Source organism: Meleagris gallopavo, chromosome 1, assembly GCF_905368555.1.
Source record: "Meleagris gallopavo chromosome 1, MGAL_WU_HG_1.1, whole genome shotgun sequence".
Classification (NCBI taxonomy): domain Eukaryota; kingdom Metazoa; phylum Chordata; class Aves; order Galliformes; family Phasianidae; genus Meleagris; species Meleagris gallopavo.
The window spans coordinates 118,083,681-118,098,610 of record NC_139404.1 but is presented as its reverse complement, the minus strand read 5'-3'; the positions used below and the strand labels follow the sequence as shown (position 1 = coordinate 118,098,610).

Genomic DNA, 14,930 nt, shown 5'->3' with positions numbered 1-14,930 from the left:
CCAATCTGAATGATCGAGAAGGTGAAGCTATACATGGTAACCACAGCAAATGAGACAGGAAGCATCTTTCTTCCCTTTCTTCACACAGAAGCAAAGGGAGACCACACAAATACAGCCTATCAGGCATTTCTCTTCAGCTTGCTGTCCATAAAAGTCCTGTATTTTGTTGAAACTGTCTCTAACAACATTATATAGTGTCAGTTAAGAAAAGCAAAAACAGAAAAAGAAATATGATTTTAAAAATGACCATAGAACAAAGCTGTGATACTCCTCCATAATTACAGGTTAATAAATTCCATGTTGTTAAATAAAAATTTTTGCTTCATAACCAAGCGTCCTTTAAGCGAACTTTAACATAGTTCACACCGAAAGTAATGCCTCCTATTTATTTCCATGGAAACAACAACAAACAGCACAATAACAGTATTTCACAGAGCAAATTCTCAACTCCAAAACACTACTTTTCAACACAGTCATCACTGTTAGCCATGTATTTTCATCAGCAATGAACAAGAGCCTGCATGCTGCGCTCATAACAATCTGCACCAGTAAAGGTGACCCACTGATACTGTCACCATTGATGAAATGTACCACCAACCCCTCATTGTGTTCACATCCACTGTTGGTCTCCATAAACGTTCAGCATGCATCAATAAATGTCAATGGGTGCAATTTTTTCTGCATAGAGAAACTCAATTCTACAGTTTTGCTTCATCCACACTTCCATGTCAGACACCATTGTGTTTACTGCCACAAAGCAACAAAACAGACATAGACCTGTTGGATCTCATCCTGGGGAGGGCCACAAAAATGATCCAAGGGATGGAGCCCTCTCCTACAAGGAGAGGCTGAGAGAGCTGGGGCTGTTAAGCCTGGAGAAGTGAAGGTTTACAGGTGACCTGATAGCAACCTTTCACTATCTAAAGAGGAGCTACAGAAAAGAAAGGGACAGACTCTTTAGCAGGGCCTGTGGTGATAGAACAAGGGGAAATGGCTTCAAGCTTAAAGAGGGTAGAGTTAGGTTACATATCTGGAAAAAGTCATTTATAGCGATGGTGGTGAGGCACTGGAACAGGCTGCCCAGAGACGTGGTTGATGCCCCATTCCTGGAGACTTTCAAGGCCAGGCTGGATCAGGCCCTGGGCAACCTGATCTAGCTATGGATGTTCACTGCAGATTAGATGGCATCTAAAGGTGTCTTCCAGCTCTAAGGATTCCAGCTCTAAGGATTCTACAAAACGTAATGGGATATTGGTGGGAATATTCTACCTCTACTGCTGTACCACCACCATCCACTCTGACATCATGGGCCATCATCATAAAACAGAAAGCATTACCTTCAGAGCAGGCCTTGTACATGTACAAATGGCTGGTGCAGACTATCTCAATATTAGTAATTATTTGATCTCAGTTACACTCTTTGAAGAAATGTAACCTAGTAACCCAAATATTCTGTCATTTCCTTTCAGCACATTCATTTTTCACAGCACAACAGTTCTTGCCATGTAACAAACAGCCCCAAATGTTTTATGCTTTCACAATTAATCATGCAGGGACAAGGGGAGCAGTGTCCTGCACCACGTAGCAGCATGCATTATGGGCAATGCAGTGCAAGCATCTGCAGCACAAACACAAGCCATCAATACAGAAATTGGTGGCTTCACCTCATCTCCAGCCATTTCCCCAAGGACCATAAAAGCAAACAGAAACAATCATTCATTCATAAGTTTTACAGCTGTACTACATTCTTCATTTTGGAACAGCTTTTTTCCATCACACTTGGTCTCACCAAGTACAGGAACAAGTTACTGCATGTAAAAGAACAGATAAGCAAACATCCACCAAAAGAATTCTTTGCCTGACGCTCACCAAAAAGTGGTCTTTTGTGAGACTTATGGAAAATCACTTGCTGATGGGAGTCTGAATCTTTAAAATGATTTATTTTCACCCCTGTCAACATAATTGTTCTACCCACCAACCCCAGCCCCTTGGAATCCATACATTTTTCTCCAGAAAACAGAATTTCTTAATCAAAAACTTTCCCCTCACCAATTTTTTAATATTGTACTTTCCCACGTGTTATTTTTCATTGTAGCAGCTGTGCATTTAAGGTAAGTTCATCAAATTAGAAGTTGAATTAAAATTTTTGACTGCATTCTCTTCAGAGCTCTTAATATGCACATTCTGGTTCCTTCTTTAACATTGCTCACAATCAGCCACTTTTAAATGCAGTTAATAACGTCATAAGTATATCAACCATATTGATTTCTCTGAACTCTGGCCAGCCACCATTCCTCAAGAGGTAAGAAAAAAACAAAAGTAGTCGAGCAGTAGAAAACACAATTAAGATTTACTCACGAATACTTCTGTTTCAACGATCCTGTCTCATCTTCTTCCGTTATATCTAATATCTATTACTGACAGCATTGTGGGTCCATGTGTATGGAAAGAGAGGCAAATATTTGTCAAACCAGGCACTGAATCTGCCTTGTTCCTCAGCTGTCGCATTTTCAAAGGAAAAGAAAGTGAAGGAAGAAAGAAAAATTAAACCAGTAAAAATAAAATCCCTTAGAAATCTAAGAAGCTTTTTTTTTTGTGGAGCGGCAGAAAGCTCTTGGATGAGAGAAGAGGGGCCCCGATCAATAAAACTACAAGTAATTCGTTGTTGTGTGTTCATCCAGCGTAAGCAGCAGCAAAAAATTTCTGACAGCAGGTAAATGAACAGAATGCCAAAGGAGTTAGAGCTACTGCTGAGTGGGGCTTGGCATCCTAATGATGAAAAAAGCCATGTCAGCTTGTGAAGGCAACGCCAGCTGCTTATGCAGGAGACATTCTTGCATATTTCAGGGAAAATATCTCTAGAAGCAGCTACAAACTAATTCAACAGCATTTAGCTATTCCAGGCCTTGGTTAAGTAACAAAATTTCTTGCAAAATGGCTTTCAAAATAAATTATTTTAGCACTAGGCATATGTGTGTAAAGTGAAAGCTCTAAGCTTGATTCAGAAGTTGAGCAACGCTTCATGCAATGCAATACAGCGAATCAAAGCACCCCTTGGGTATAAGTCATCCAAAGCTGTGTACTGACTTAAATTTAACTTATGGAGCAATCAGAAACCTGTGGGTTGTTTTAAAATGACATTCCTAAATGAAAACAACCCTATGAGATGTCTCCAAATGATTTTCACTGGAGACATAATAAGTATGTGGGCATTTGCCTAAAAATAAGGCCCAAAGATAAGATACAAAACAGAAATAGCTGGCCGCTCCCTCAGCTGAAAATGAATATGCAGGAAGAGAGCTGCCAACAGATGCAACAGGAATAATAATGAAACATCCTTTTTGCATGTTAGTTTCGGAGATAAAATCTGTGTAACTAGAGATGCCAATACTTGCTTTGTTTAAAACTGTCCCAGATGATCTGATTTTGCTTACTATCCATTTCAGTCCCAGTTCTAACCCAGAAAGCAACAAACGGAACACAAATGTAGCTGGACTTCTGCCCTTTTAAGATGCAGTTTTACTGAGAAGGCAAGATACCTCAGTAGCATGAAAAAACTTGCAATCAAGTGCCAAGGGAAATAGTATTAAACAAGACATCTTTGGTCAGCTTGGAAAACAAAGTTCATAAAGGAGTTTGTCCAGGGCAACATAAGGCAACCTACTGGTTAAGCTGTCTTACAGCTAGTTAACAAGAATACCTGTAGATTCCTATCCAGCCATGCAAACTTCAAAACATTTGATAAAACTTATTTTGTGCAAAATAGCATAGATCATGGACAGTATTGTTATCAAGAACGAAATGCAATGCATTTCAAGCATAACAGGAAAAGCGAATGAATTCTTCCTGATTTTGTTTAGGCTAACCCTACATAACTGGAGAAAAGAGGGAAGGCCATTGGACTGTAAATGAAGAAAGGTAGGGCACAGACAGTAGGCTTCTAGAAAGCTCTGGAAGGCAATGTTAGGGCAACGCTGTCCAGAAAGATTACTGTTGTGAAATCAGGGCTCCAAAGTCAGAGCTAGCATTTGATCTGAAGCTAGATTTTGAAATCAGAAGTCAAACACACTGGAGATTCACTCTGTAGTTCCTTCTTATCTTTATCAGGTAGGTAGATATCTTCTCAAAAACAGAGGGGATTTGAGAACATGATGGTCTGAAAGCCTGTAAGAAGCATGCTTGTTGAGTGAGGCAGTTAAGAAAACTGTAAGATGAGATGCAGAAAAAAAATGTGAGGGCCACCAGCCAGGGTCTGCTTCATCCAGAGGAAGAGCTTGGTTTGAAGACGAGAAGGGTTGCAGAAAATAGGGGAGTTCTGGTACACAGAGAGAATATGGAACTCCTGTTTTTCTTCAAACAACAACATACAGTGAAACTTATCAGCATAGAAGACTACCACTTCAACTGTTTTACCCTTTGCTGTAAGTATGCATAAAACAAAATTCCACAGAGGGAGGAGAGCAAACGCTCCCACTCAAAAAAAGAGGAAGGGCAGTACAGCTTGGATAATCTGAACAGAAAGCTATCTGTGATGAAATTAGAAGCCAAAGTTAGCACAACATCCTGTGCACCGGAGGGCAGGACTGAGTGCTTTGTACTCAGTCACACTGAATGTGACTCAGTAGGATCTCCTTCTGCTAGATCTCTGGATGAGGAAGCAGGTGGAAAGACAGATTTCCATCTTCCTCACTTCCTCAGTCTTGCATCTAATTACCACCATCCCCTCTTCTTCTATATTAACAGAGTAGTAAAAGCATATGAAAAGCAGCATATGTTTCATGCTTCCAAAATGCAGAAGGCAAAAACCTGAACACGAGATGAAAGTATCTTTGCATCTTTTACCTACTTCTTGGCAGAACAAATCTATCAACCAAAATGCTGTGAGTAATAGCTGTCAAAGACAGAATGCCAAAAGAGGAGCATGCAGTAAATTAAAAGAAAACAAAAAACACGTTGTTCTTAAAAAAGGCACAGCATATTTAATGAATTTAGCAATTGTAATGAGAACTTTATTTGTAGAGCAGATGGAGTTTTAATTCAAAGACTTGTGATTATTACCAATTCCGTTACCATGAATTTCCATTTCATGTTTCAGGTGGCAAAAATGCTAAGACTAAATAGTCTTTATTCCAATCTATAGCAAACCCAAATATCCCATGTAATTCACAATCTGTTGTGAGCTACACACGTACATTATATGGACATGTAACATACACATGCACAGAAGAACTGAGTGCATTCCCATTGCATTAAGGCTAGGCAGCTCATCAGCAGCAAACTGACTTTAGCTTACGGACAAATATACACAATTAAAGTAGCCATAAATGAGTAGCAGTGTAGGGAAACCAAACATGTACTCAGGACTAAAGCTATTGCTTGTTGATTTTGAAACACACTCACTGTTATAGCGTCTGTAGCTGTCAATCTTTGCCGGTGCCACTCTGTACAGAATTGTCCCTTCAAAGGCAGATTTTCCTGACAGCAAGCAAGAGAAGGAAAGAGGAAAAAAAAGAGGAGGGGCGGGGTGGGGGTGAAAAGATCGAATAATGGTAAAAAGAAGGGAGAGGAAGAGGTTTTAATCTGTATTTTCAGTCTCTAACATTTTTAAAGCCTCATTATAGCAAAAATGAGAATATTAACAAAAGTATCCGATTGTACATGAAGTTAAATTTTCTTACTGCATGTCTATCAGATAAGAATCTCATGATTTTGCTGAAGTTGTTCTTTACAATGTCCAACAGAATGCATTTTTGCTTAGGTTTTATCTGTTGTCCATCATGTTGCAAAACTTGCAAACGAAACAATCTGCCTTATTCAGCCTCTCCACGGAGCGCAGGGGAGCCTGAAAGAAGTTAGTACTGCAATGATGTACTCACAGTGGCTCAACAGTCCTGATGCAGATGCATTGAACAAGCACAGTTGAAATCCAAAGAGGGCACTGAAACACTCAAATTTCTTTAATATACCAGGATCCTGTGAGTACCAGAAATACTGCATTTTTCCATGAGGACTTAAAATTGTTTTTGACTCAGGGCCTGGTCTTAAACAATGCTTAGCCAAACTGAACGCCAAAACCTGAATAAAACAGTTTTTCAGCCAGTGGCTTAACTGGCTGTATTGTCACACTTCAACAGATATATGTATGTTCATACACATAAATACACAAAATCAAATTCCACCTCCCATTCAGATATTTAAAATAAAGTTCTCACTATCAAAAGCATGACTTTCTTCTTTTTTTCTTTGATAGCAGGACAACTCATGTTCTGACAATTGACACAAATTCAAGTGAAGGGAAAAGGTAAAAGCACCTGAGTTGTTTTGTTGTTTCTTATTATGTTAACCCAAGGTATCCAGGCAAGCCCAGGAATGTATCAATGTCAGCTTGCTGCCAATATATCTAGGTGAACTATCATAAAAATGAATGTCTTCAGTACAATTTTATAGCAAAATAGTGCACATGAATTTTCTCAATATAGCATCTACCCAATTTGGAAGCAAAAAATGTAGATTTTTTCTTGCGTGTCATTCTGTTGGACTTTTCAGAAAACAAAAGCTAAACTTATTTATATATTGTAAAAAGCAGTTTCTTTGTTTTGTGCTTGTAGTTCAATTAACTGCAAAATATCTTCCTTGTGTTATTTTTACAAAATAAGGAAGCCAAAACGCCACAAATTCATTTTCCCAGCTTGCTTACACAAGATACCATTAAAAGAAAGCTATTAAGATATTCAAGCTACAATTAAGAAAATTCTAAGAGAAAGATATATAAAGCTTCGTGACAGTGAAGAGAGTCAGACAGACAGGAACAGATATCAGAAAATTTAAATAGAAAACACAGTAGGTAGCCTGACTGAAGCATCAGCTGCTGTCATTGATTCTAGCTCTTGCAATCATGACTTCTCAGAGGCCATCACTGAAAGGTTCTAAGCAGAGTTGATACGGCTTGGCAACTTCTGAACAGAAGAACAGGCGAAGCACTGAGACATAACACGCCTCATTTAAATGTTGCCACAACATTGCCATGAACATACTAAAATGCTTTGATATCATCTCAATAATAAGTTCTGACTCTCAAACGTAATTCATTTAATTACATGACAACTTTCTTGCACCTCAAGAGCCTGCTGAAATACAAGAAACACACAAAATATTCTTAAAATTATTACTAGATATCTGTGAAATCTCAAAAATAATCTTATAATTAATGCATACATTTAATGTAGTAATAAAATTATAATGTCTACTTGCTGTTCATACTGTGTACCTGTCCCTGGGAAAAAACAATGCTGAGGATGCTTTAAAGAACAAGGAACACAGTCCCTCTAGAGGTGCTTGAACTTGGCCCTAGTTGTATTTTAAAATGTGTCTTTGAAGACAAAAAATATGGAAGTGACCTTACAGCTGGGAAAATATTTAAATTATGTATGTATGTATCTTTTGATCTTGTAACAGTCTCACTTTCGAATCTAAGCACCTACCATCTATGTGAAAGCACAGTTCCTGGCCCTTTCAGTTAAGGGGCTAATAAAACCCACTTTATGTTTTCAGAAATACTTAGGCACTTCCAAAACTAGCCCAAGCATTTAAAAAACCAAAAACAACCACAGATTTTTGTTCTAAAGAATTTTCTGAGGTTATTGGTAGAAGTGGAAAGTAACCAAGAAACCAAGATAATTCATTCTGAGGATTTGATCTGCTGTAAAATGTAAATGGACACAAAAATAGACGGCATCTTTTTCCCCATGAGATCTGTGTAGGACGTACTAGAAGAAGAGAAAAATGTGTATGTTTATTATCTTTGTTCCTAAAAAGCCAAGCTATACAAGTTCACTCTATTACTTCTGTTGAGATCATCAACAATTACGTTTGTGCTTTCAAAAAGATTCTCTCCAGAGAGGGTCAGTAAAATGAAATTAAAACATTAAGTTTAACTAACACATAAACTACCAAGTTAGCAATATGGTTGTGTTTGCACAGTGTCCTTTCTCCAAAGATCCCATGCTACTCTGCCAAGCCTTGCAGTTCATACTGTTAGTTATGCTGAAGAGTTTAAGGCTGCTGCTCAAGATTGCAGAGCTGTAATCAAAACTGTTTTAGGAGTCTCTAACAGTTGTGTAGAACCTCAGTGACCACCTAAGGTTCTGTTTCAATGCACAGGTAAAGCCTCTTGGATCCAAGTGTTCATCCAAAAAAAAACCTTAAAAATCCAGAATTCATATTCAAGATTTCTGCCTTATAAAGTCCTATGATGGAGACAGATTCAAACAATGTCTCCTGCAAATAAAAATTAAAAAAAAAAAAAAAAAAAAAGGAGTTCTTGTAGATTTGACATGCTGTCGTGTCTTTTAATTTAAGAGGGGGGAGTCGATCTAGGGTATATCCTTACAAGATATTACCTAGAAAGTTATGTTTGCCTTATGTCCAAGTCTTCCAAAGTTTACCTGCTTTTTATCTTGCTGTATTTTAAGAATAAACACAGATGCTTGAAATGAGATTATCACTCCTAGTCATACGTATAACCTTGCAGAGTTTTGTAATCTCGTTATAAAGATTTTCAAATACAGAGAGGGTACCTGAATATAGCCTCATAAAGCACCATGTGTAATGAGTATAACACCTATAAAAATTATATAAAGCATATAGAAAGTACTGAGCTGGTGCATAATTCCCTACTTCTCCTAGGAAAATACAGTTCCTACACTGGCAGTGTTACTTTAAGAAAAATAAATGAAAATAAAAAAGCAGTAAAGCCCCCATGAGAACACCAACATTCCTTGAATCCCTTTTTGTCTCTTTGAGGGCTTACAGAATTCTTCTGGTTTATGACATTAGAAAACAGATATGAAAGAGGGGGGAAAAATAACCTCTCAGGTAAATCTTCAATTTAGTTAAAGAGACAAAACCAATATCTTTGTTGCTGGTATCTTCTCAGTACAACTCCTAGAGGTGCTAGGTGGCAGTCACCACCACTAGCACACAAAACTGACAGTATGAACTGAGTATATGCCGGCAGGGAGGTTGATGGAACAACCTAATGCTTTGTGTCTGCTGTTATGCTCTCCAATGTGTGCTTTTATTAAAAGACACTTTTAGGATGCTCGTTATAGACAATCATCAAACTACCTGGGGAAGAAATATTTATTTCTTCATATAGATAGAATCGAGGCATTCCACCCCTAACAGTATCACTTACCTTTTTCATTCATAGGCTACCAAGCACTACAGAATCCAGAGCTAACACTACATCTATACAATTAATTCTTCCAACACTTGCTGTTTTTATAATGACACAAATTCATGACAGCATATATGAATTACAGGCAGCAGCTTGCAATCTTGCTGAAGTGTGCAGATTCACTTAATGCCCATCTTCCTTTTCCAACACACTACAGTTGTTAACTTTTTTACACACTTTTTCATTTGGATAAAGACACATTACCTGTAAACACCATTAGTACCTTTGACCACATAACTAGGTCACCTGTGCCACTATATGTGAATAAAAACTCTACTACAAAATCAAGGAAATATTTTCATCATTGCATACACTGGTTTTCTTAGAATCCTATCTCTGTGTGACAGAATAAAGATGATAAAGTTGCCTTAAATGGAAAAATGAAAGAATAAAAAAGGTAATAAAAAAGAAACATTATAACTTTCTGCTTCTCACTGGCAAAGTGAGCTAGAGGCTTTGGTAAACTTGAGCTGAAATAAGCTTTCAGAGATCTTGGGAGCCCTTTCAATTTTGTCTGTTGCAAAGATCTCAAAAGAATAATATACAGCAACGAATATCTGCACTGCTGAAAATAATAATTGACTGTAAAGGAAGAATTTGGCAGGTAGATATGGAATTATGGAATTATCCTGAAATACATCAATACAATTGACTTTTTTTCATTTCACTAAGTATTCCAAATCAATCACTAAATCAGGATGTAACAGACTTTTTGAAAAATAGAAAAAAAAAACATGAAGACCAACAAATATCCATTTCATAGAAATGCATACTTTTGGTTCAGGTTATTCTTCAAAGAAAGCTATAAAAAGGGCAACCCACTACCATGTTTATACTGTTGCAAACTTAATTACCAAACATGCTTTTCACCTGCAGCAGTACTGGCCCACTGTAAGTGAGAGAACAAAGTCCATGTCCCATTTCTGGCCTTTGGCTGCTGGGGCACTGGGTGGCGGAGGTGATAGTAACATGCTCAGCACCTAGAGGGAAAAAGTGCCGCATGTCCCACACCAATCATTATGAATCCTTAAGTCTACTGGAGTCATTACAGAAGGAATGGCACTTAAATCCCTCATTTAAATAAGCGTAGCCACTTTGAAAATGTTTGTTTACTTTGCTCATTTTCCACATCTAGAGACAAGAAAAAAATCTTAATTCATTTGGAAAGACAAAGCTGATAATCATCATTGCCCTCCATGTCCTCAATCTGTTGCAGCTGGGCAAGTCTCAACACAACTCAAGTAGCATCGCCAACATTACAAACCAAGTAGCATGGCCAGTACTCACTTAGCATCATCACTTGACACTTTTCACAATATAAATGAAGAATAAAGCATTCAAAAATACTTCCAAGAAAGAGATAAGAATGCACTATCCTCTCAATATGATGGGAAAGCACATAGATGTACATACAGAACATGAATAATTATTCTTTTTCTTACTTGGCTTTACTTGCTCTTCCTGTGCTATTCCAGCATCATCAGAATCAGACAGTTCCTTTATGAAGTTGGAAGGAAACATGCCCGTCTTTCCGTTAAGGATACCTTCCCACCAGCCCTCTTCTACCTGCACCAGAAACAAATTTTTTTTAAATTAAGAATGTTGCCACACCATTAATACATAAATATCAGAAAGCTGCAGAGAATAAACAGTATTAATGTACATTTAACTCTAGAAAGACTTACAAGAAGCTGCTGAAATAATTAATGATAATATGATCAGAAGGAAGAAATACTTCCTAGTTGTATACCAAGAGAAAGTATTTAAAATCGACAAACTCCTTCCTGTGTAACCCATTCAGGATAGAGTGGCAGTGTCGTATAATGAAATGACAGCCCTTAGAAATCAGATGCCTGTAGGTTATAATGGGACAGCAAGAAATGACTTATTAGATGAACCAGCCTAAACTCATCCTTGACAGATATATATTTTTCATCAGTCAGACACTGCTCATTCATCACAGAAATGACAAGGGAGGACAGCATCAGTCTGTGAAACATCAGGCTCCATGTGTGACCCATCTCTTTCCTGTCCCCTTTCAAAGAAGAATTATCAAAATACAAAGTTACATTTCAAGTTGAGTGTGCTCACATGTACTGTCAGAAAAACAAACCGACCCCACGTCTTAAACAGGAGTTTATTTTTATTGAAAAAAACCTACTTTGTTTCACTAATTAGCAAAAATATGAAGTTCTAAGAAAATGAATAATGCATGTCATTATATAACGCAAGTAAGAATTTCCTCAAACTACAGAGGAATGGTTGCATTTTTTTTCTACTCAGCTACACATACAATCCTACTATAAAGGAAACAATTACTACTTCAGGAATATGCTCTGTGTTTTTTCTCCAGCTTCATCTTTTTTAGCACATTTCTTGTCCTTCTGGGTTAATATTTTGTTTCAATTTGAATGCAGTTCAGCCTAGCACAGCTATTTCATTTCATCTCAGTTACCTGCCCATGACACATTTTCTCTTTTTATTTCTGATGCATCAGTAATATTAGTGAAGTCAAGCACAACTTTGGGAATAATAGCTATTAACTTGCTGATACTTCAGAGAGTACAGTACATATAAATCACCCAATGACTTGAATGGGGTAAAGGTTTTCTACATGATTGTCTCAAAGTCTCTAAACGCAAATGTTTGCTTTTTTCCCCTCCAAAGTAAAAAACACAAACAAAACTGAAACTGTATGATCCACAACACTTGGCGGTCTCTACAAATTATGTCTTTAAGTATCAATATACTTATTTATCTTTATAAAATAAACATGGCAGAGACTCTTCGAGCTATAAATTTTTTCTGATGCGCTGTTCCCAGATGGCTCCATTGATTTGAACTAAACAGTAACTGCATTAGCTGATTGACCATTAGATTAAGCGCTGTGGAATTACACAGCTCCCGAGACCCCTGCTTTGCAAGCTGTTACGATTACTTAACATAGGGTGATCTATACCACTCAGCTCCATCTTCACCTCAAGTAATTTTCTCCTGCTTACTTCTTCTAGGGCATCACTTCAGTTTTCCTGTAAATTAACATCAGCACTCTCTACGCAGTGTATTGATATGTGCAGCCATATGTATATGTACAGAAATACACATACACAAAAATCTAAAGATATCTAAATTGGATGCAAATAGAGCATTCAGTAGTTGATAAGTTTTCCAACTGATACAGGAAGGAATAATCTGAAAATACCATATTGTATTTAATAATTTTACAAATTCAAAAAAATTCTGAAGACAGAACCAGCTTCTTTCCAAATGAAAACATTAACAAGATATCACAGGCCCAGACCAAACTGCATCTCCAGAAGATTTATTAGGAAATTTTCATTAAAAGCACCAAAAGCTGCAAGCATTTTTAAATGCTATAACTAAATGATAGAATCTTTTATCAGCCTTAAAACACACCAGCTAGAGATTAATCCATATAATAAAAAACCCCCTGGAATACCCCCAGGATTTACTCATCCCAAATTGGGGCAATCCATTGCCATACGGTTTGAAATGTCACTATAATTCCTAGCCAATAAAATCTTACAAATGAAAATCCATTATTCATGGCGGTAATCCATCTGGAGGTACAAACACTCAATGAAATTCGTTACTGATCTACTATAACAAAGTGCTTTCGGGATTTATGCATCTAGGTCCTAATTTATGCCCATTCACGTGCGGAACCAAACAGGAAGATTTCAGTATTAAAGTGACTAGAGTCACTGAACTGGAAAAGGTCTAGAATTCATAATATCATACACATCAAATATAAGCTCAGCCTGAATACAAAGATTTTGTTTCAAAGTCAGAAAACCAATCATTCCACCCTGCCCAATGTAAGTGGCTACAACTAGAGATATTCTCAAGATGGATTCTTCAGAGGGTTGTAGCTGCTCACTGCCTGTTGGGAAGGCAGGGCATATCCTCATCTTGCCAAGCCCCAAGGCTGCCAGTAGAGCTGTCACATCAGATTTTAAAAGCAGCAACACATGGAACCTGTCTGAAGACACTTCCTTAGTCTATTTTGTGTATTTAGGGAGCTAATACACACACTTGCCTGCAACACAGTCAACGGCAAATATGAGGCAGGCACAGATCCAGTAGCAGACAGCTACATGCTTTCCAATGACTGAAAGTGATTGAATGAGACATGAACTACAACATAAACAGAGGGTGGTGCACCACTTCTCAAGAAACATTTTCCATTAAGAAGCCTCACTTCTGGGATTGAAAGGGAAATTTAGTCCACATAATAATTATGCAACACAAATGTTCTATCAATATCATTTGGATTTTATTTTTTTTTAATTTTAAGTGAAGGAAGTATACTTGTACCATGTTTTTAATTGAGTTGCTCACTTAATAGACATTGTTTCATGTAAATGCATTTTTTTAGAAGCTATAAAATAAAAATACAGTTAAAAATCTTTTGAATTTTACTGATTTACTTTATTAGAAACCGAGTGCTTAATCAAATTGTGCTTGTTATAGTTACTTTTACTTTGAAGTAATAAAACTAATGTAAGTAACAAATGATAATGAAATGCTCAAAATAGATACTGTGGAAATGGACTGAGGAAAATACCACAGAGAATTATATGGATGAGACACATTCAGACACACAATAGGAAGTACTCAAAAGGGCATACATGTGCTAGGACATTTAGCATTTAGACATTTAGGATCAGAAGCTGAAGATCAACAAAATCTATTTTGCTTAGAGAGAAGCAGAACACAAGAAGCAAAGAAACTATCCTCCCTTATTTCCTAAATTCTGAAGGAAGATCTTGAGCTTGAAGGACACAAGTAAAGCTACGCTAAAAGGAAATTTATAGAAGATTTCCAAGCAGTGAGATAAATTTAACATATTCAAAGCCAATGGGAAAAGATATTTTGGAAACAAGACCTCAGTTGAACATGGTTCCTTCAGTACCACTTGATGGCTTGTTCTGAGACTGCTTTCAGGAACAGTCATACCCATGAGATGCTACCCAGTCCTTGGGGTTCTGCTACTGCACAGCTTGAATCTGTTCAACAACACTGGTGCAAAAGAGAGGAACTGAAAACTGCACAAAATGTTTGTATGGTGGGATCCATTCAGCCTCTGAGTTCTTTATTTTACAACATCAAAGTGTTCTATGGGTTTTGTTTTGCTGTTATTCTGTTTGATTGACTGTTTAACATAATTTTCTAGGTAAGAAACTCAGGGACAGAGAAACTGTCAGAATGTACAGAATGACCCTATACAGAGCTACAGGTATTTGCACTCTTAGATCCACAGGAGTGCTGCCCACCACATAAACTTCATGAACAAGAAATAGTCATACAAGTCCTTGCGAGCTACCTGTTGGCAGATGACCAGAAAAAAAAAGCCTTACCACACAAATGTCTCAGAAAAGCAATCAAGAGACTTGGAACTTCAGCCTTCACTCCCAGCTGCTTTCTTGTGGTATTAAACAGCTTTGAAATTGTGGCACAGACTGTCTCTTGCCACTATTAAAGAATTCCCCTTTCAACATTGCAGCTGTCAAAATATGTTAACTGTAGGGACAGTCCAGCTCAATCCCCAGTATTCATCTTGTTCTTGGAAATGGGTCAAACTATTTTACGACATTTCAAAGAAAAAAACACTCACCAATCTTGCCCAAAAAGGAGCACCTGATCCGTAAAAATTGAGTCTGCATTTTTT

General features: G+C 37.4%; 1 protein-coding gene across 6 annotated transcripts in view; it reads right to left on the bottom strand.

The window, feature by feature from the left end:
- SH3KBP1 (SH3 domain containing kinase binding protein 1) overlaps positions 1 to 14,930 on the bottom strand; it is a 225,486-nt gene that overhangs the window by 82,756 nt on the left and 127,800 nt on the right. For all 6 annotated transcript variants that reach the window (XM_085211162.1, XM_085211170.1, XM_085211146.1 and 3 more), the window contains one exon: positions 10,681 to 10,804. In XM_085211162.1, the coding sequence (XP_085067288.1) occupies positions 10,681 to 10,804 (124 nt within the window). The remainder of the gene's footprint in view (positions 1 to 10,680; positions 10,805 to 14,930) is intronic.